Source organism: Ictalurus furcatus, chromosome 3 (assembly GCF_023375685.1).
Source record: "Ictalurus furcatus strain D&B chromosome 3, Billie_1.0, whole genome shotgun sequence".
Classification (NCBI taxonomy): Eukaryota; Metazoa; Chordata; class Actinopteri; order Siluriformes; family Ictaluridae; genus Ictalurus; species Ictalurus furcatus.
Window position 1 is genome coordinate 26,063,681 of NC_071257.1, and position 23,118 is coordinate 26,086,798.

The 23,118-nt window shown below is 40.6% G+C and overlaps 1 protein-coding gene across 2 annotated transcripts in view; it reads left to right on the forward strand.

Moving 5' to 3' along the window:
• zswim8 (zinc finger, SWIM-type containing 8) overlaps window positions 1-23,118 on the forward strand; it is a 44,159-nt gene that overhangs the window by 13,316 nt on the left and 7,725 nt on the right. Inside the window, exons 4-24 of one of the 2 annotated variants that reach the window (XM_053621738.1) lie at window position 1; window positions 4,769-4,876; window positions 5,287-5,368; window positions 7,925-8,045; window positions 8,530-8,731; window positions 9,292-9,467; window positions 9,961-11,212; window positions 11,318-11,449; window positions 12,104-12,283; window positions 12,463-12,646; window positions 12,994-13,092; window positions 13,222-13,346; window positions 14,907-15,198; window positions 17,978-18,130; window positions 18,295-18,517; window positions 19,710-19,999; window positions 20,087-20,310; window positions 20,431-20,922; window positions 21,260-21,470; window positions 21,966-22,139; window positions 22,923-23,042. The exon at window position 1 is cut by the window's left edge and continues 172 nt beyond it. In XM_053621738.1, coding sequence (XP_053477713.1) covers window position 1; window positions 4,769-4,876; window positions 5,287-5,368; window positions 7,925-8,045; window positions 8,530-8,731; window positions 9,292-9,467; window positions 9,961-11,212; window positions 11,318-11,449; window positions 12,104-12,283; window positions 12,463-12,646; window positions 12,994-13,092; window positions 13,222-13,346; window positions 14,907-15,198; window positions 17,978-18,130; window positions 18,295-18,517; window positions 19,710-19,999; window positions 20,087-20,310; window positions 20,431-20,922; window positions 21,260-21,470; window positions 21,966-22,139; window positions 22,923-23,042 — 4,841 coding nt within the window. The remainder of the gene's footprint in view (window positions 2-4,768; window positions 4,877-5,286; window positions 5,369-7,924; window positions 8,046-8,529; window positions 8,732-9,291; window positions 9,468-9,960; window positions 11,213-11,317; window positions 11,450-12,103; window positions 12,284-12,462; window positions 12,647-12,993; window positions 13,093-13,221; window positions 13,347-14,906; window positions 15,199-17,977; window positions 18,131-18,294; window positions 18,518-19,709; window positions 20,000-20,086; window positions 20,311-20,430; window positions 20,923-21,259; window positions 21,471-21,965; window positions 22,140-22,922; window positions 23,043-23,118) is intronic. The other variant, XM_053621739.1, reaches the window with a different exon arrangement.

The window sequence follows — 23,118 nt, forward strand, 5'->3', positions numbered from 1 at the left end:
TGTGAGTGCATTTCCTCTCAAGAGGTGTGGATCGACTTTCCACACTGAACCGGGATTAGTGATAAAGGGCTGGCTTTCAGGACTCGGTAAAGACTTTGCAGTGATTTTCCTTTTTGGTGTGGAACCAAGGTAAATAAGTGATTAGGAAAATGCTAGCTCATTTTGATTAGTGATGGCAGTGATTAGCAAAAACTGTTGACAGTTTAAGTCCTTTAAGTGACTGCTCCAATTTGGCATGTGAAACTATCCCTGTACTCCAAAACGTGATTTAAAAAAAAAAATTGCATAATTTCTTATACAGCGCCTTTTAACATTCGCGGTACTATAAAGCGCTTTACACTGTTTCTCATTCACCCTTTCTCACACACACACGCTCGCACAGCACTAGCCTGCCATCGGGAGCACCTTGGGGTTCAGTGTCTTGGCCAAGGACACTCTGAAATCTGGAGTCGTCTGGGCCAGGGATTGAACCGCCAACCTTGCTATTAGTGGATAACCCATTTCTACCACCTGAGCCACAGCCAGTAGAGGTGTGCACAGGATTTTTTTTTTTTTTTAGTCCCCCTCCTACCCACTGTTCACTCCATAATGGATGGGGAGGTTATGGGTCATCCCTGAAATATTATTGGCCACCCCAGAAAAGATAGATTGTTTAATTTGAAAGCACTATTCAGTCATACCAGTTTTCAATTATCATGCGATTCCCATGTCTTTTCTTTTTCATCTATAGTGAACAGGTAAGAGAGCTTGAATGAATGCTTGGGGATGCTGTCTTGAAGAGAAACTGATTAATCTAATCTAATTCAATCAGTATTTAAGATTTACATACGATATTGCCATATTTGATTTGGGATTTCTTCTGTGAAACCAATTAGAACTGTTATAACGCATGCATGCATTTGTGGCGGTCGTGATCACTGAATTGACTGTTTAATCAAATCACGCTTAAAACCTACCCAGATGACTAGAAAACATTTCAAACTGTGGACAAATCTGAAATGAAGAATAGCTTAGATCAGCAGAATGTTCGTCAGGTCCTGCAGAATCCCAGTCTATTTTTTAAATAGTGTAGTTATTAGATAACTACACTATTTAAAAAATAGTTTAACATGTTCTTATCCACAGATAAGAACATGGCATGACCAGGTGGCTGGGGAGAGGGTTTGGGGTAGGAAGGTAATAGGGTTGGTTCCAATTGGTATATTCATGAATAATGATGGGTCCTTGCTCTCTCTATGTGGGTAATGGTGTCTCATTTGAGAGGTCTCATTTGTAGAAGTTTCTTGGGCAGCTAATGACAATGTATACTACTGTGTAGTGTGTATATATAGTACTGTGCAAAAGTCTTAGATGCCCTTTTTTATTACGAATTTTATTATAGATTTTTATTTTATGACTTCTGCATTATTTAGTCAATACAAACACATTTTATATTTCCAACCATCACTCTTCCAACAAAAAAAATTAAATCTTAATGTTACAGAAAAATGTTCAGTAAAGCTTTCCAAGCAATTAAACTTCAGATTGTACCCGAGTCTTTTTAATTTAGAAAGCAAAGGGTTCTCACACCACATTTCGACTTGTATTACTGTTTACTGCTCTTAGGGTTTTTTTTTTTAAATCTAGAAACGCTTAATTTCATTACTACCGAAGGCATCTTTGCTTTACAGCATTTCTTTGAAAGTGCCAGACTTTCACACAGGTACTGTATTTCCAACACAGATTAGTTTTAAAATCATTTAAAATAACACATCTGGAAGTATTTTAAATGAGGAGCATTTAATGAGATCATGATGCAGCCTTAGCTATCACGGTTGTTGGCCTTTTGGTGCAAACTCACTCTTTTGCCTTGGGCTTTATGGCTCTATTTAGTAAGCAGATCCTTTTCTTTATTAGCTAGTGAGCAAATATTCATGTTTATGTTGAAACGTTCAAGACTATGCAATTATTCTGACTGCTTTAAGCACTGTTTCTGGGTCTCGGTTACTTTTGCCTTTTCGTTGATTTAGCAGCTGTCCATAGAAAAAAATTTATACTAATGTTAAAATTATATGATACATGTTTTGGTGTCATATCAGAATCACATTGATGTGTTGGTCATGATGTATGGATATTTAAACTAATAGTAATTATTGCCCAGCACCACACTATGCTTGCCCATATCAGTGTCTGTGTGAAGTTGATGTGGGTGTGAGTGCGCTGAGAGGCTTTTGATTAAAGTCTGAAGACTCCCTGTGGAGTGCAGAGGGTGGAGGCAGGGATCTGCTCTGTCCTGATATCCCCCTGTTGAAGGGCTCTGCTCAGCTCGATAGACCCAGCAGAACAGGCCGTGGGTGGCTTTTAGCATTTGCATGTTTGTGAGTGGGCAGCTTTTCTTCTGCATGCTTCAGCATGGGGAAATTATGAAGCGCTTAATCTGAATAAATGTTGTTTTCACACTTGCATGCTTTGTTTCTTAATGACTGATGCACAGCATTCTTTAGATATTTGTCAGTGTAGAGGATTATTTGTAATTAGCAGAAATGCACAGGCATTGATGATGTGCATGTGTGAGATGTACAACTTTTGCAGGTCTTTAAGACCACCTCTTGACCAATTTCATACTGCACTTAATTCATTCAGTCTTATGTTCAGTGACTGTCAGTATATTGTATGTGTGTGTTTTTGTATGTATTTTGGTTCTGCAGTAATGTCTGAGAAAAACAGTTATTTTGGTTCTTCCATTGGTACTGCATTCTCAGAATAGAGACATGTAGGCTTCCCTCTCTTCATGACTTTGTCAAGCCCAACATGCTTTATTAAGCACTGCTAGACTGAATCAGATGAGTAAACTGTGAACTTTTTAACAGCTCACAGACCTGGAGGTGTGTGAAGGCCTTTTCTGTGGTGACCTGATGTGGGCTCAGTGTAGACTTTGAGACCCATTGTTCCATCTTCATAGAACTATCCATTTATTTATTTATTTATTTATTACAATTGCTGTTTTGTACAACATGCAGGCTAAGGATTAGTGGAAACAGAATTTTCTGTTAATAGTATATAAACTTCAGTAAAGTGTTTTTAATGCATGTGAGCCAGAAATGGTATTGTGTGAGAATGTTTGTACTATGTATCATAGCTACTGTGTGAGTGGGCTTTGTGTGGTTTTTCACACTTTATGGTGTATCTATTAGTTGCCCTGCATTTGCTTTTGTGTTTTAGTTAGCTATGTTTTCTGAGTTCCCCAAGTTATTTCATACTCAAGACTTTTTAATTACATATCTTCATCCTATTGAAAGAGTCCTTATAGGAAGCAGTAAACACTGAATCCCTAGACTTGTCTAGATTAAAAAATGTTAAAAGATAAGTAAATAAAAGGGGAGGTGTCTTTTTGTTTTGGACCCATAAAATATTTAAAATACAATAACAAGTTTACAATATTGTCATGGTTCAGTGCCATGGTTTGTGTTTCTGACACATATATTCCCCTTTCTATTAGATATGACAGCTACATTAGAGGGACATTCTACATTAGTGGCTTGGAACAAATTTTCCCTCTAATGGCCCCATGGTGAGCCAAAAAATTGCTCCTCTCAGCTCATGTCCAATAAGGCTGGGCCTTATTACACCCCCTGTATTTGAAATGACTGTTTTCTGCATGGCAGTAAAAAGTATAGGAGGAGGAAGGTAGTCAGGAAGTGGTATTCAACCCTGTAAAGTCATCATATATTGTGTCATACGTCAGTATATCACGTACACTCTAGCTTTACTTAAATAAACATAGAGATAGCAGTATACGCATAAGACATGCCCTCTTACTTGAAAATTTTTTAAATAATGAGTATCTAACATTCTGATAAATCAAACGTATACATTTCCCTCCTCTGGAAGTATTGGAGCAGCAAGGCCAATTCTATTGCTTTCACTATCCCCTAAATGATTGATTTATTAAAAAATAAATTTGTGATCACAGTTCAGCAGTTCACTGAAAGAACATATCTTAATGTGTATGCACCATTTATTATAGTTAAATAATGTTGCTCACTCAATGTTTTAAAAAGCTTTAAATATTATAATGGTTTTTCTATATTGATTGATGAATTAGTTTATGAAGTATAAATTACTTGGCAGAACTGTTCTGCAAAATAGTCAGCGGTAAAGCACCTGCACTTTTAAATCCTACGTATTTAAATCCAGATGATTTAAATATACAAATTGGACACCCCTGCTACTAAACCAGTGTTGCTTGGCTTGTGTATTGGTACCTGGGAGGTTGCAATAGTTTTTGTCTGATACATATAAAGAGTAATCTAATATTAACTAAGCTTGTGCCAAGAATGTGACGAAACCATTAAGGCAGTTATCATTCATTTTGTGCATTATCAATTATACCGTGTGGCTTTATTCTTGTCTTATGTTTGAAGTGACTTTAAAGTTGCACTAAACATTATAGTACACTGGATAATGTTACTCACATAGTTGGATACATTTACTGTAACAAAGAAAGGGCTACCAGGAGACCATGGAGAACTTCATATCTGCAGGCATGAGACAATATTGACATATTTGAAGAGTTCAGCGAGTTTTAATGGGGGGAAAAAAAGAAAGAGTTGAGCAAAAATAATATGGTCATGCTCACAATATTAATGGTTCTATTAATCTCTTCTCTGAAAGATTTTGCATAAATGATAAAGGTTCCACATTTATAAAAAAAAAAAAAAAGAACTTTATATTTTGTGGAAGTTTCTCAGCTATTTCTGGGTTAACCTTATGTTGTGCATCCTGACAGGCATCTGCTGTGTGCTTGCGAGCCCCCGTATCAGAGTCCCTGTCCAGACTGCAGAGGGACCAACTGCAGAAATTTGCACAATATCTCATTAGTGAGCTTCCACAGCAGGTAAGATTTAAAGACATGTTCCTATTGAATGGTTTGGTAGCACAGTAGATCCTTTCAGCTCTGTATTGTCATGTATTGTATTCCTTGGTGTCAGATAGTGTAGTCATGGAGCTGCCTCTCCTTGTGGTTTAGAAGATTCATATTGTATGCTTAAAGAACGCTATCTTCCAAAATGCAAGCTCAAGGGGTAGGTCAAGTACTCTACCAGTATAATGCACCAGATGTGTATTACCACTTTATGGTGCTTGAAATGATGCACTTAGCCTGACTGTATCTCGGCTTTAAGACTAGCAATTTTAAGTTAACATGAATTATACGCATCATATGTGTATTATGCAATATATGCAAGACAAATGATTTATTAGTGTTACTGGATGTGCATCCTAAGACATTGTGTTCTTTCTTGCTAGATCTTACCCACAGCCCAGCGTCTCTTGGATGAACTTCTGTCCTCACAGTCCACCGCAATTAACACAGTGTGTGGAGCTCCAGGTATGGACGACCTTTCACTGTTAAACTGATGGTAGATTTCAAATGAAAAAGATGCAAGAAAGATGTTTCAGTACTTATTCTGCGATTTGTGCCAACTCCTACCACGGCATCCTGTTCCGAGACCTCCCCCAGTTATTACATGTTTGCTTACCTCACTGTACAGCTTGATTTCTAGGTCTGCTGTTTGTGTGTTTGTTTGCCATTGTAGAAGCAGCTGCACAAACATGTTTGTGGTGAATACTCAAATATGCCACCTCCTTCTGTCTTTTAGCAGTTGTTTTGCTTTGCAAAATAAACAAAACACTGCTTTTTTTTCCTTTTTCTTGTTTGTTCAGTTGCCATGGTTGCCATATCTGTTTAAAAAAAAAACAAAAAAACAAAACAAGCCAGATACTCAAAATAAAGTCTATGGCCAAATCACACCCATATGTTGGTCTTTCCCCAAACTGTTGCCACAAAGTTGGAAGCATACAATTGTACAAGATGTCTTTGTGTGCTTTAGCACTACAATTTCTCTTCACTGGAATTAAGAGGCCCAAGCATGTTCTAGCATGACATTGGTTTGCTAAGGTTGTAGTAGAAGAGCTTGTGTGTCCTTGCACAGAGCCCTGACCTCAACCCCACTGAACACCTTTGGGATGAACTGGAACTACGACTGCAAACCAGGACTCCTCACTTGACATCAGTACCTGACCTCACTAATGCTCTTGTGGATGAATGAGCACAAATCCCTACAGCCACATTGTAAAATCAATTGGAAAGCCTTCTCAGAAGAGTGGAGGTTTTTATAACAGCAAAGGGGAACTACATCTGGAACATAAGGGTGTGAGGGTCAAGTGTCCACAAACCATATGTGCCTTTTGTGTATGTCCTTCACAACCCGAATATACTATTTTATTTTAATGCTAAAAGTAACATCCTGCAATACAAGATGTTGTTAATAATATGGAGTTTCCCTGCTCAAAAGAAGCTGTTCAGAAGTAGGCCACAGCACAATCAACCTGCCAAGACCGCAATGTAATGAAGTCCGTTCTACTCAGCCTCTGGAAATCATTCTTCGCCCCATAACACAGCAGAGTGACTTAGAAAGATGTACACTGAGTTCATCATGTTGAGTATACACAACTGTGTGTTCAGAGGAGGTTGTTTTTCATTTAATCTTTCTCAATTTGAAGTATACTGCCAGCATTATGATGTCTTTTTATGATGTTTTGTGATATCTCACTGTCTCTCAGTGCAAAGCCAACTGTCACTACATCTCTAATGATGAGCTGGTGAAGGTTACACCCTCCCCAGTATTAGCTTTGAATTTATTAATAGGGAATACGGTAAACTTGGTGCACTGTGATTATTCTGAAACCTTTGTTGCTTTTCTGTAAAAATTGCTGTTGTAGCAGGTCCTAATTATTCTGTTTCCTAAAACAGAATAACCCACTTAACAGTAATTGTTACTTGGGGGGGGGGGGGGGGGCAATGAATCAGAAAACAAAAACACACTGCTATAAATTGTGTAATTTGAAGATCTGTGATTGATTAAAAGAGTGTTTAATCTAACATGTAATGGCTATCTGCTTTAGTGGTCATGTCTAGATTCCTCTGCGTTAAAGTTCTAATACGATAGGATCTTTTCTGACCCTGCTACTGATGATAACAATAGTAAACAGTGATGTATGTATCTTAGCATACTGCTAACACCTGTGTGTATCTTAAACCCTCTGCCATATGTTTTTAAAATATATCTATATATATTAAAGCATTGTCATTAAATAAGCATTTACATTTAGAATAGAAGCATTAAGATATACAGATAAACTACATTCAGAGCCACATCTCCCTGCAGTTCTTGCCTGGTTTCCCACTTAGGCTAAGCAGGGTTGAGCCTGGCCAGTACCTGGATGGGAGACCTCCTGGGGAAAACTAAGGTTGCTGCTGGAAGTGGTATTAGTGAGGCCAGCCGAGGGCTCTCAGCCTGTGGTCTGTGTGGGTCCTAATGCCCCAGTATAGTGACGGAGATGCTATACTGTAAAAACAGCATTGTATTTTGGATGAGACGTTAAACCAAGGTCCTGACTCTATGTGGTTGTTAAAAATCCCAGGACACTTGTCTTAACAAAAGAGTAGGTGTATAACCCCGGTGTCCTGGTGAAATTCCCCCACTGACCCTTCTCTATCATGGCCCCCTAATAATCCCCATCCCTGAATTATCTACATCACTCTCCTCTCTTCTCCACTAATAGCTGGTGTGTGGTGGGTGTTCTGGCACACTATGGCTGCCATCGTGTCATCCAGGTGGATGCTACACACTGGTGGTGGTTGAGGAGGACACCCCCCCCCCCCCCCAGTATATCCCAAAGTACAGTTTAATTATAAATAAAACCTACAAATAACTCCTTATATATCTCTCTCTAAGAAGTGTTGTGCTTTAAAATACACTCACTCCAGATGATTATCTTCACCCTTGAAATTTCACCCCACAAAAATTCTCAAATACTGTTTTCCTTTTCATTCTAATTCACCCCCTGTAGGGTTACTGCAGATTAACTGTGTATTTTACAGACCCTACCGCTGGGCCTTCAGCTTCAGACCAAAGCACCTGGTACCTGGATGAATCCACCCTCAGTGACAACATTAAGAAGACACTGCACAAGTTCTGTGGCCCTTCCCCTGTAGTGTTCAGGTATGTTTAGTTCATTTTGTACTGTGGAACATTAGGAGCCTTAAGCTGTTGTTATTTGCAGGGCAGTATGGAGCTTACGCACCTGATTACAACAGTCTGGATTATTTGTTGAACTGAATTATGTTTATTTATTTGTTTATAAACAAAGCATTTAGCGTTAAATCAAACAAAAATACAGATAGTTTTGAACTTTTAAAAGGGTGAAACTGAAGCAGTTGATCAAAAACAGTTCTAAAACGAATTAGCAGTAAAATGTGAAAGTAATAAGGCTGCCATATCTCTAGTACTCATGCCTATGAATTTAGTAGACTTGTTGATACTGTATGGTATCTCTCACTCATTTAATAATAATAATTTAATAACGTGTTAGGTTCTGAATGAGATTACTAAACGGAATAAGACAGTGTGTCTGCAAATGTTGTGCATGTGTGTTTAAATTGTACTTGCCATCTTGTAAATGTTGGTGGTTATGTGTCTCCTCCAGTGATGTGAACTCCATGTATCTTTCCTCCACTGAGCCCCCAGCTGCAGCAGAGTGGGCCTGCTTACTGAGGCCACTGAGGGGCAGAGAGCCAGAGGGCATCTGGAACCTTCTGTCCATTGTCAGGGAGATGTTCAAGAGGAGAGACAGCAACGCTGCACCACTTTTGGAAATCCTCACTGAACAGTGCCTCACTTATGAACAAGTATGCAACAAGTACTCACTTTCTCATAGTATTATTCAGAGATGGAGTAAAACACTAGCACTCTTAGCTATACTACTATTAGTAGTGTTATGACTCATAGTAGTACTAAAACTAACTGTATTGGTATTATTTCTATTGGTAATGTGGAATATGTTATGTTAATTAAATGTAAACGTTATGAAATAGTGTTCTTAATAGCTTAAGCACAGATGTTTATGATAAATAATAAAACAAGGCCTTAACACACCCTCGTGCAAAGCCACACAGTTGTCTGCAGAATATTGAAGAAAATGTATTGATATCCTTAATCTGTTTTGACAGACAGTTGGGTTTTAGTATGAAGGATAAATATCATGTCTGATGAAGTGATTCTAGTCTAATAGTATCTAATAGTAGTTAAGTGATATTAGTCTAATCTCTGTAGCATGTGTAAAGGTAAATTAGTGCACACAAGCAAAATATTCCAATCCAGCAAATATCTTCCTGGCTTTTTTTTGATGTCACTTCCTGTTAAGTGGTCAGTCCATAGTTCAAACATTCTCTCTGTCTTTGTGGTCTAGATCATTGGTTGGTGGTACAGTGTGAGGACATCTGCATCTCACAGCAGTGCCAGCGGACATACCGGCCGCAGTAATGGGCAGACGGAGGTAGCTGCTCACGCCTGCGCCAGCATGTGTGATGAAATGGTGGTGCTCTGGAGGCTGGCTGTGCTCGACCCCACCATGAGCCCCCAGAGGTATAGCTCTATTGAGCTTCTCAGTGCTTCTAGATTTTCTGGCTGTGTCTGTGTACTGTGTGGTCAACTTGTACATAACGAGCTGACTCTGATGACATAAAAATAGCTATTCTGTGTGTGAGATTAGATCGAATTTGCTGGTTAAAACGACTAGCAGTACAAGCTTGTGCGGTGAGGCCTTGGGACTTTCCAGTTACACAAAAGGCCATTCTGCTTCTTATTACTTATTGTGTTCAACCTGGAATGATATTGAATTTGGCCACTTTTAAAAAGCCATTGGTACAAAGTTAAGGTCACTGCAGTAAAAGAACATTATTATATTTCTTAATGTCCTGAATGTCACAAAAAGCATGTGAGGGCTGTGCTGTAGGGAGGCCGGGGTTGTCGTATGCCAGGGTTACCAGTTATAATTCAGTGGGCTTCTCTAACTTTACACAGATAGATCATATGACCATCATGAATTAAGCGTTTTTGTGTGTTTGTGTTTCACTAGGCGTTTGGAGCTTGCTGCCCAGCTCAAGCAGTGGCACCTTAAAGTGATTGAGATTGTGAAGCGGGGACAGCACCGCAAGTCTCTGGACAAACTCTTCCAGGGTTTCAAACCGGCTGTTGAGTCTTGTTACTTCAACTGGGAAGTGGCATACCCTCTGCCTGGCATTACCTACTGCAGTGCAGACAAAAAGAGTGCTTCCTTTGGCTGGGCACGGGCAGCGCAGCCACAGAGAGGGGCCAAAGCAGGGACGAGTGGGGAACCTCTGGAGCCTGGGGGAGGAGGAGGAGGAGGACGTGGTGGGGGATCTGAATCTGGAGCTTCAGAACACAAATCACGTGGCAGCTCCCACCCACCCCAGCAGGAGGTGGCCGTGAGGCCCAAAGAGACCATTGTGAGCAAAAGAAAAGCTATTTCTGGAGTGAACAGTGGAGGGATGTTGGTGCGTTTAGGTGGGGGTATGTCTCTATCCATAGAGGAAAGTGCAAAGGGTGCGTATAAAGCTTGCAGCTCTTCGTTGTCTTCTAGCAGCAAAGGCAAGCTAACGCAGACTGGTAAGAGTTCGTGTGGAGGTTCAAGCTCTGCTGGTGGGAAGCATCCAAGTGCTAAACGCCGCACTAGCAGTGAGGACAGCTCTTTGGAGCCTGATATGGCTGAGCTGAGCCTTGATGACGGCTCTAGTCTGGCATTGGGAGCAGAGGCGAGCAACACTTTTGACTTCTTGCCTCCACCCCCTGAGATGCTGCCCTCACCCAGCTCTCTGCTCAGAGAGCCACGGAAGTACAGCAGCAGTAGTGGTGGTGGCAACATCATAAAGGAGCGAGCGTTTGAAGGTAAACGTGGCATCCATGCAGCAATACCACTGGCTTCTGAAGCCCCTCAGTGCTTCCCCAAAGAAGGCCCAATGGCAGTAGCAGTGGAGAAAGAGGTGGATGTAGAGGCAGAACTTGAGGAAAATGGAGGAGATGAAGAGTTAGTAGAGGATGCTCTCCCATCTATATCAGCTATGGTCACAGCAAAACCTTCTCGAAGTCGAAGAGAGGGAGAAGGAAGCAACGCAGCAGGGACATCTGGACCCCAGATCCCAGAGGCAGCAGCTGGTGGAGACCCAGTGGGCGAGGACGATTACCAGGCCTACTATCTCAGTGCAGCCTCTGAAGAGGGAGCTGAGAGAGGTGTGCCAGACAGCAACCTTGAGGAAGAACCAGACATCTTTGCTGGAATCAAACCTCTGGAGCAGGAAGGTCGGATGGAGGTGAGAAGAGTTGTTAGGCTTGTTGTTTTTTTTTTTTTTTTTAATGATGATACATTGTCTCAGGTCATGCATAACCCATGGTGTGCATTATTTAAAAACATCTAGGTGCTGTTTGCCTGTGCAGAGGCTCTGTATGCTCATGGTTACAGTAATGAAGCATGTCGTCTGGCAGTGGAGCTAGCGAGAGATCTCCTGGCCAACCCTCCTGACCTCAAAGTGGAGCAGCCACAGACAAAGGTAATAGTCAAGCTGAAACAGACATGTATATTAGGATTTGTGTCTCCTTAAAACATAATGAGTAAATATTATAGCTGTCAAATTACTTCAATTTAGAATAGTATGCTTAATGTTTGTAGGAATGATTAGTATTTAAATATGAATAATTTTATCATTTTATACTTCCATAGACAGAAAGAACAATATTGCAGAGTACCTATTTAATTTTGTTTTTGTGTCCTTAACTCTGACATTTCACATTCTGATGTCTCAGTTCATAACTTCAGCCACATGGCTGTTAAAACTTTTTATAGTTAGGGATGCACTGAAACCGACCCTGGTATCGGGTATCGATCTGATAATGGTACCTGTGGTAATGGTAGAAATTTTTTATTTTTAATTTTTTTTAAATGCACTGCTACTTACATCTGATGCCACGTAATACTATGTAACATAAGCCTAGTGTATGCTTTTGTGCTTATGAACAGAGGACGGGAAATGACAGAGACCTGGACACATTTCATGATTAATGACCTCAAAGTGAAGCAGACTGCAAACTGTGCTCTGTGAAAGTATCGTTGTGATACTATAGCATCTTCCATATCAACCACAATGAAGCGTCACATTTTGCTCTGTGTTGTGTTAAATCTGTGAATCATGTCTTGCATTTGTTAGGGTAAGAAGAGTAAGGTGTCGACCAGCAGACAGACACAAGTGGCAACCAAGACTCTTTCCAAGGCAGCCTTTCTGCTCACAGTGCTGAGTGAGAGACTGGAGTTTCATAACCTAGCCTTCAGTACTGGCATGTTTTCATTGGAACTTCAGAGACCTCCAGCTTCCACCAAGGCCCTGGAGGTACACTCCATCCGTCTACATGTTCTACAAACTGCTGCAGTTTAATTTGTTTTAAAGTATAAACATCCAGAGTATTTGTCTTTCAACATTTCAGGCTCCTGGTTGCCAGTTATAGAAAGCCACACGACCAAAAACTCCTCCTAATAGTTTTCTCGTAAATTTTTGTTTTCTGTCTTTAGGTGAAGCTGGCATATCAGGAGTCTGAGGTGGTTGCTCTGCTGAAGAAGATTCCTCTGGGTCTTGTGGAGATGACTGCTATAAGGGACAGAGCCGAGCAGTTACGTGACGGAAACTTCTGTGATTATCGGCCAGTCCTGCCCCTAATGCTAGCCAGTTTTATTTTTGATGTTTTATGCACTCCGGGTGAGTCTCAGCGTTGCATATATGGTCATAATATTACCATTTACTCATTTAAATGATGAAACCACCGGCAGAACCTGCTTGAAGATGCCCTGTAGTCACATCAGAGTTGCTTGCCTCGAACTAATGTGGTTTAAACACAGTGATAGATGCTTGATTTTTCAAAGTCATCCGTGATGTTTTATACAACCAGGTCTAACTATATTTATATATTAGAGTATATATTTTTAATCTTTGTCATTTGACCAATTAGACAGATAATCATATATGGCTGATGTATAGAAACATGCACTTATTATTTTATATCTACACATTTTCCATCTATCTTTCTCTGTTTTTTCTTGTAATAGTGGTCTCTCCCACGGGTTCACGTCCACCTAGTCGTAACCGTAACAACGAGATGCCAGGTGATGAGGAGCTGGGCTTTGAGGCTGCTGTTGCTGCTCTAGGTGGTATTACATGTAGTGACTCTGCACCCTAGTGTGTGTGTAGATATTTCATATCTGAAATATGTCCATTCATGTACTAAATTGATCATACTGCTTACAGCAAGTGTGTTTTTGCTTTTTTGTGGGCAGGTATGAAGACTACAGTTAGCGAGGCAGAGCACCCTTTGCTGTGTGAGGGCACTAGGAGGGAGAAAGGAGACCTTGCTTTGGCTCTTATGATCACCTACAAGGATGACCAGAGCAAGCTGAAAAAGGCTCGTAATATTTTAGTCATTTTTAGTATTTTAGTTCTAACCTTCGGATGGTACTATGTCACATTGTTTAGGTCATTTAAATGTTTTGTTCAAATAAAGATTGACAGGTTGAACCAACTTACTGCACCACACAAACAAGTTTGTTTCATATATAAAGAAAGTGATTTGAAGTGATTCGTGGTAACCTGAGCAATAGTGAGAACGATGACCGTTAGACTGCCCCGATTCGTCTTAATTTGTCTCTTTATTTAATAAGTAAATAAAAAAGTTGATATTAAAGTTAAGGTACAGTTTGATTTTCCTTCCTTAGAAATGTCTGGATAAGTAACTAACAAGACTGAAAGGCAGCAAAAGTTCCCTTTTAATACTTAACCATTAGTGATAAGTTTGTGGCCGAAAATGAACAGTAAAAACAGTTACATAAATGTGTATGATTTGATAAACTGCAACAGAGGATCTGCGCGAAGCTGAACTGGTTTGGATTTAGAGTTTTCTAAAGTACTCTGTTCAATGTGCTGAAATATTTTGCTGTGTCTGCCTTCTATAGACAATATACAGTGAAACATATACATCCACCTTTAAATGACTTCTTGTGGTTTATTAGTGACTCCTTAAAATATTTATTCAAATCTATTTAATTAACAAATTTGACATTTTGTAGGAGAAACAGAACAAAATACTCACTGTACAACTCCTTTATAGTTATACAGTCCTCTCTGAATGTATTGGAACAGCAAGGCCAATTCTTTTGTTTTTGCTATACACTGAAGACATTAAGGTTTGAGATCAAAAGATTAATATGAGACGATAGATCAGAATTTCAGCTTTCATGTCCTGATATTTCCATCTAGATGTGTTAATGTTGAACGGGACATCTTTTTGTTTGAATCAAAAATGTTTGCACATTTGACTGACGGGTGTATCTTGTTGCTCAGGTTTGCCCTGTTAAATTGATTGTTTAAGCACAGTACAACAAAGGAGTTTATTGGAGGGAAATGTGGAGGGTTTTAGACTGACCAAGTCAGTCACCAGACCAATTGCGAATGCATTTCACCTCCTGAAGAGGAGACTGAATAACAAACACAACTGAAAGAAGCTGTGGGACAAGCCAAGAAAAGCATCACAAAGAAGAATAAAATAGTTTGGAGATTTCAGTGAGGATTTTATTGCAAGCAAGGGATATGCAACCAAATATTAAGTGTTTAATTAAGTGTTTAACCTTAAAATAAATTAATTTTAATTTACTTTAAGGTTATATGATCCAATACTTTTGCTCACCTAAACATTGTGTGGTCTGCTGTCGATGATGCTACGTTATTTAAGACATCTAGATGTAAATATTAGGAAATAAAGCTAAAATTCTGATCTGTCATGTCATACTCCTCTTTTGATCTCAAACACAAATGCCTTCAATGTATAACAAAAGAGAAGACTGTGCATATTTTTTGACATAGCCTTTTACGGTTTTAGGAATGGTGTGTGACCTACTATATCTGCAGTCCAATTTCTAATAAATCGATATCTGCAATTTTAACAGATTTGCACCCCTTTTGTCTACAGATTCTAGACAAGCTTCTTGACCGTGAGAGTCAGACCCATAAGCCCCAGACTCTCAGCTCGTTCTACTCGAGTAAGCCAGCCACAGGTAGCCAGAAGAGCCCATCCAAACATGCGGCACATGGAAGCAGTTCCACCAGTGTGTCCAAACATGCCGCGCCGGCTACGACAGGAGGTTCCACCTCTGTGCAAGGTGTTTCCGGTGGTGGGGCGGCTGGGCAGCAGGGTGGGCTGACGGGCACTCGGGTTCAGGGCACGGCATCAAGTGAGTCAGTCAGCGAGAGCCGAGAGCAAGGTGAGCAACATGCAGATCAGCAAAACACATTGCTGGCTTATGTTTTGTAAGTTTTACATAATGTTTATTACGGCTAATAATTTGAATACTCAAGTATTTTTTATGTTGGTATTTGTTTCACTATTTAATATTCAGAAGCTTATTTGCCTTCTTACTCTCCACCACATAGCAATGAAATGATATTTCTCCAATGTACAGTATCTCACAAAAGTGAGTACACCCCTCACATTTTTGTAAATATTTGATTATATCTTTTCATGTGATAACACTGAAGAAATGACACTTTGCTACAATGTAAAGTAGTGAGTGTACAGCTTGTGTAACAGTGTAAATTTGCTTGTGCTCCTCCACCTTCCATTTGAGGATACCCCACAAATGCTCAATAGGGTTTAGGTCTGGAGACATGCTTGGCCAGTCCATCACCTTCGTCCCTCAGCTTCTTTAGCAAGGCAGTGGTCGTCTTGGAGGTGTGTTTGGGGTCATTATCATGCTGTAATACATGCTGGGATCATGATCTGCTTCAGTATGTCACAGTACAAATTGGCATTCATAGTTCCCTCAATGAACTGTAGCTCCCCAGTGCCGGCAGCACTCATGCAGCCCCAGACCATGACACTCCCACCACCATGCTTGACTGTAGGCAAGACACACTTCTCTTTGTACTCCTGACCTGGTTGCCGCCACACACGCTTGACACCATCTGATCCAAATAAGTTTATCTTGGTCTCATCAGACCACAGGACATGGTTCCACAGTTCCGTGTCCTTAGTCTGCTTGTCTTCAGCAAACTGTTTGCGGGCTTTCTTGTGCATCATCTTTAGAAGAGGCTTCCTTCTGGGACGACAGCCATGCAGACCAATTTGATGCAGTGTGCGGCGTATGGTCTGAGCACTGACAGGCTGACCCCCCACCCCTTCAACCTCTGCAGCAATGCTGGCAGCACTCATACGTCTATTTCCCAAAGACAACCTCTGGATATGACGCTGAGCACGGGCACTCAACTTCTTTGGTCGACCATGGCGAGACCTGTTCTGTGTGGAACCTGTCCTGTTAAACCGCTGTATGGTCTTGGCCACCGTGCTGCAGCTCAGTGTCAGGGTCTTGGCAATCTTCTTATAGCCTAGGCCATCTTTATGTAGAGTAACAATTCTTTTTTTCAGATCCTCAGAGAGTTCTTTGCCATGGGGTGCCATGTTGAACTTCCAGTGACCAGTATGAGGGAGTGTGAGAGCGATGACACCAAATTTAACACACCTGCTCCCCATTCACACCTGAGACCTTGTAACACTAACAAGTCACATGACACCGGGGAATGAAAATAACTAATTGGGCCCAATTTGGACATTTTCCCTTAGGGGTGTACTCACTTTTGTTGCCAGCGGTTTAGACATTAATGGCTGTGTGTTGAGTTATTTTGAGGGGACAGCAAATTTACACTGTTACACAATCTGTACACACACTACTTTACATTGTAGCAAAGTGTCATTTCTTCAGTGTTGTCACATTAAAAGATATAATCAAATATTTACAAAAATGTGAGGGGTGTACTCACTTTCGTGAGATACTGTATATATTTTCAAGTTGTAAGCCATTTGGGATTCACATAAAAACCCAGCTCTTCTGAGAAGATTGTGATTTTTAAGTTATGTAGCACTTTATAACAGCAAAGACTGATCAATGCTAAGGTCAAACAATCAATGTGTCATTCAATCTACTATAAAAACGGTGTTTAAAAGGTTTTAGTTTATTTTGTGGTTTTTGGGTTGTTGTTTTTTTACACACTAAATCAAACGCATTAAAAAAAAATGCTGTTGCCTGCTGGAACAGAAAACACAAAGCTATAATGTTGTGGTACTGAAGTTGTAGATTAACACCTATAGAACTTATTTTTTTATTTTTAGTCTATTTTATTGTAATTAGGGAGCCTTTTTAGGGGTAAATTGCACAGCTGGATGTAATATCAGGCTTGCTTTTGTTTTGACTAGATATTTTTATTGACTTATTTTAAAAAGTTGCAACAACTCTTGGTGTTCTTGCATGTGCATGGCTGATTTAAGTTAATTTGCTCATTATTGGGCCACATCATTAATACATTGTTGCCACCTGCTGGATACATTTTGAACTGCAGTAACAAATGGCAAACTATGAAATGTAAATATTATTGTTTTTAAGGCTTTGAGAAAAAGCCTATAAAAGGCTGTTATGGCCAACCCTCTTATTTAAATATTTATATAGTACCTATTATTTACAAATATACATTTGGAAAATACTTCTGCAAGAAGACTAGTTGAAGAAAGCAGGGTTTATTTTGTGAATCCTAAGTCACCTAAGGAATCTAAGATTTTGCCAAATTTTCAGCTTCAGGAAAACAGAACTGTGTGTAGATTACTGTACATAAAATTGCCTGCTTCTGCTTTTCCTGAAGTGAGTGTCTTAATATTCACCTTTTATTTTTAACTCTGTTGACATTGGGGAACTGCTTCCTTTGTGTCACATAAGCATGAAATCTGGAGACTATGTAAAACAGTGTGTCAGGTTTAGATGTTTTAATGTGACTGCTTCAGAATAGTCTTTGACAGCTCTGGCCCAGAGGTACCATTTTTGAGATTTCCATTCAGTCTTAGTCACTATCTTTTGATTTTGAACGCGAAAGGCAGAAGGAAATGTATGAAAAAATATGTTAAAAAGAAATGCTGACAGTCAAACACGTTTATGCCAAATGTTTCTTAGGCTGCTTGTGGCTTAGAGTTTTTTTTTTGTGTGTGTGTGTTTGTGGCAGATGGAGCTCCGTCATCCTCGTGTGAGCAGCAGAATGAGGTGGCTTCTTTTAAGCCTGAGGGCACGGTGCCCAGCCGCTTGGCACTCGGTGGCCGTGGAGCCTATGGATCACGCTGCTGGGGCTCACCTGTACGGCAGAAAAAGAAGCACACGGGTACGAATGCACACTGACGCAATATTCCTGCAGGCATCGTGAAAGAGTTGATTTTCTTTTAATGAATTCTACATGATAAAGGTTTCATATCTTGCATTATATCACGTTAGTATTATTTGTGACACGTGTTTGAGCGTTCGCTCTGCTGTTTTGTGCTTTCTCAGGCATGGCAAGCATTGACAGCAGCGCTCCTGAGACCACCTCTGATAGCTCCCCCACACTCAGTCGTCGTCCGCTGAGAGGAGGATGGGCAGCGTCTTCTTGGGGGAGGGGTCAAGACAGTGACAGCATCAGCAGTTCATCTTCTGATTCATTGGGCTCCTCTTCATCCAGTGGGTCGCGCAGAGCTGGAGGAGGAGCCAGAGCCAAGAGCACTGACACCAGCAGGTGAGACAAAAATACAACGTAAAGCAACTTTTTTTGTCAGACTTGTTTGAAATTAATTGATTTACAGGGGAAAAACTGGTTGGTTCAGTGCCTAATACATGCAGCTTTAACCATAACCATCTAATAAACACATTTGAAAACAAAGGAGTTGACTCTCTCAAATTGCATTGGCTGACACTGAAAGTAGGGATTGACCGATATCGATTTTTTTAAAAAATTAACGATACAGATTATTTGCCTGTTTATGTGCCCGATATAACCGATATGCAGAACGATATTTATTTATTGTTTTACTTCTGTTTTTGTCACAATGATAACAACACCACTGAACAAACTTCTATTTATAACAATTTTGCCAATTTCACTTCCTCCTTGCATACAAAACAAAACTCTTGTTCATACCCCTATAAATAGAAATCAAAGCTTTTAAATAAAAGCTTTGATGAGGTGAACAGATTATGGGACTTCGTGAGTTTGTCCCTATTTCTTAGCGGCAAGCTGCTTAAACTCTACATATCAAGCATTTATGTAACACATCTTGTTTGTGCATTAATGGCTATGTTAAAGTTTATTAGTTAAAGCAAAGCAAGTATACTTCACCTGTGCACACTGTTGTTGACTCTCAGATACAGTGCTGCAATGGCGGTCCTGCATGCAATTCTCAAAATGGCCACATGATGGTGCCATGTATCAGTGGATCTGATACTACAAAACCGATATCCGATTCTAGAAAAATGCTTAGATATCGGGAAAAATCTCTAATTGAAAGTGCAAATTCAAACTGATCATGTATTAGAACGTCTTCTGAATATCTAACACACATCCTTATTTAACCACAGACTAAACAGTTAGTAACAGAATTCATAGACAGATGAGGGGTCCATTATGTTGTTTCAGAAGCATTTTTGTCTGTCAGAACTGGGAATTTTGGAAACATTTAGGCTTTGTTTAAGGAATATGTGTGGTGGTGCTGATATCTGTATTTTTTTGTCTAAAGTATAGGTTTCTCATTTTTCAATAGATGTTATATGGTCATTTTAAAAGATTATACATTGTCACTAAAAAAATTACACACTGCTGACTTTTTTTTTGGTTAATTTATAGTTTATTATTGGTTAATTTATAGTTTATCTGTTTATTTGTAGTTAACTTATGTTATTTAAAGCTCAACAATTACGCTGCTGAATTACAGATATAAAGGGCGTCGCCCTGAATGCCACGCTCCACATGTGCCCAACCAGCCATCAGAGGCAGCAGCTCACTTCTATTTTGAACTAGCCAAGACTGTCCTGGTAAAGGCTGGAGGCAACAGCTCAACCTCCATCTTTACTCAGCCTTCTGCTAGTGGGGGCCACCAGGGGCCTCACCGCAACCTGCACCTGTGTGCCTTCGAGATCGGCCTGTATGCCTTGGGCTTGCATAACTTTGTGTCTCCCAACTGGCTATCCAGGACGTACTCATCTCATGTGTCCTGGATCACAGGTAAGTGAAAATAAATTTTTACTTAGATTAGATCCGCTGAGACTAAACATTTCTGTTTGCCACACATACTGTTTCTGTGTTCCTCAGGCCAAGCCATGGAGATTGGTAGTGCCGCTCTTAACATCCTTGTGGAGTGTTGGGATGGCCATCTCACTCCTCCTGAAGTGGCGTCACTGGCAGACCGGGCATCAAGGGCCCGAGACCCCAACATGGTACGAGCTGCAGCTGAACTCGCACTGAGCTGTCTACCTCATGCTCATGCCCTAAACCCCAACGAGATCCAGAGGGCACTGGTGCAGTGCAAAGAACAGGTACATTAAATGCTGTTGTTGTTGTTGTTGTTGATGATAAATGCTCCATATTTTGTGTGGAGCGTCTAAGGCTTAAAAAACTGCATGCTTGAAAGTTCTTGAAATTCGCTCTCTTTCCAGGATAACCTGATGCTGGAGAAGGCGTGCATGGCAGTAGAGGAGGCAGCAAAAGGAGGAGGTGTGTACCCTGAGGTATTGTTTGAGGTGGCCCATCAGTGGTACTGGCTGTATGAGCAGACGGTGGGTGGAGTTTCTTCAGCACAGAGGGAGGGGTCAAGTCGATGTGGGGCAAACGGTGGAGTGGCTCGGAGACCTCCGGAAGGGAGCTGCGGTGTATTGGAGAGCACCGTGGCCTTGGACTCTGCCGGCGTAGCAGCTGTTACTGCGGCAGTCAGTGCAGCCGCTGTCGTGCCAGTCATATCAGTGGGCTCCACCCTTTACCAGTCGCACACACTGCCGGGCACAGCCATGGCACATACGCCAGGTCTACACCCCTATACCACTATCCAAGCCCATCTGCCTACTGTCTGCACCCAGCAGTACCTGGGCCATCAAATCCAGCACGTCCCCCGACCTACCGTCTTCCCCGTGTCCAGTTCTGCATATCCACAGGTAAATGGTAGTTGTTATTTTCAAATTAACTTACTTGATTGTATTTGAGTGGATTATGTTAGTTTGTTTATTGAAATTGAACTCTAAACGTGAGAGCCAGAAGACTAATGGGTTGGTGACTCGACGATATGTTGATTTTTAAAAAAATTTATTGACAGAATTCGATCACGTATTACATGTTATTAGGAATATTATAACTGAAATGATTAAATTTATAAGAATGAAAACTGTCCGTGTAGCCATAGGTCTCTTATAGTTGTAAATGTAATTTTATTTATTTATTTATGTTTTTTAAGAGTTGGCAAAGATGTAATCATGGTTCTGGAATTTTCTTTAGTACGGTTTAGGAGCTTTCTGTGTCTCTCAGGGAATGCATCCTGCCTTTATTGGTGCGCAGTACCCTTTCTCGGTAGCCTCCGGGCCGCATCCCCCCATGGCAGCAACTGCAGTCACCTTCCCCGGAGTCCCCGTACCGTCCATGACTCAGATTGCTGTCCACCCCTACCACACCGCCGAGGCGGGGTTACCCCTCAGTACTACTGTGGCAGGTGAGGAGAGAAACCATGAGCTGGGGGAGCGTGTGTGTGAAACAGAGCTGATCCAAAATATCTTTTTTTGGTTTGTTACAGAATCTTGTATTATAGAATAATTACCATGTACATTTTTCTGATGGTTAAATGCCTACCCTTCCTGAAGGAGGGATGTATGGTCAAACATATGAAGATACCAGCAATATTGACTTAAGTCTCCATTGCAGAACAGAATGGACTGTTAGTGGAGCATTTTAGATTTTTTTTTTCCAGACCTTAAACCTTTTTGCACAAACAGTTGCACCAAGCCTTTGCTGTTAACCTACAGCCACACACTGTAGGTGTTTGGTTTGATAAATTAAGTCTCTTGCATTGCAGTGAAATTGGATTTGCTGAAAAAATTAATGCTGGTTGTCAAAGGTAATTACTGTAGTAGGAAAAAAATGTTAGATTTCCTCATATAAGGTTTCATCAGTAGGCATTTTCTTATGTCATCTATTTGCCTTTTCTCAGTCGGTGGGGTTCACTCAGGCTCCACCATCCAGGCCATTCAGGGGACATCTCTTCCTGGCCTTTCTTCTCAGCCACCTTCATTGGTCAGTGCGCCGTTCCCCATGGAAGATGATCAGCACAATCAGCCTGTCAGCCAGCAGGGGCTGCATTACCTGCACTCGGCCTACAGAGTTGGTAAGGAAGATTGTTATTAATAACACCCCCAGGTGCGGCTCTCCTAACTTTTATATAGTTGGTTAGATCCACTCGAGTCCATCTGCTGCTGAACGTACTCAAGATTCACTTTAATATAATTCATTGGGTATATTACATGATGTAGAGAAGAGAATCTCACATTAGAGAAATATTGGGCGGCTTCTTTTTGACTCGTATTGTTTAAGATTCAGTAAATCTCATAACAGTCTTATGACTTATCCAAAAATGGATATCCCTTATGCTATACTATACAGCAGCTGAGGGATTTAAGGAAGAAGCTATGCTGGATGGAATACATGCTAAACTGAGGGATCTTGCAGAAGGGGGATATCAATACATTTGTGCTAATGGTTAAGTTGCCTGTCTTTTTGCATTTTTATTAGCTCCATGTTTTATTGACTGATGCTTTAAGTTGTGCTGCTTCATGGGATTTGGGGGAGATTGGATGATATTCCAGAGTGTGCAGCACAGGAAATGACGTAATAACTTGACATAGCTTTGTACTTTACACTTCTTGGGGGGGAAAAAAGGATATCATTAAAAACGAGAAAGTAAATAAGAAGATTAAGGGAGGTGAATTTGGAGTCATGGTGTGGCAGTGATATGGGTGTTAAGCCTTGAGAAATTTAAAAGTATGCATGACAGGTGTTTAATCACCATCCTGTGGGACGGTTTAGCAAATTAATAAGATAAATATTCTTTGGTGTATGAGTAAGTGCCAGTTGGATAATTGCTGATGCAAGTGGTTATGTTCTCATGCAGGTATGCTGGCCCTAGAGATGCTGGGTAGGAGAGCTCACAACGACCATCCTAACAACTTCTCCCGCAGCCCTCCGTACACAGAGGATGTGAAATGGCTGCTAGGCCTCGCTGCGCGACTCGGTAACTCCGTCATGCCTAGAACATGGCTTTTCAGAAAAAAATCTTCCTCTTTAATCTGGTTTGCAGTTTTCTGTTC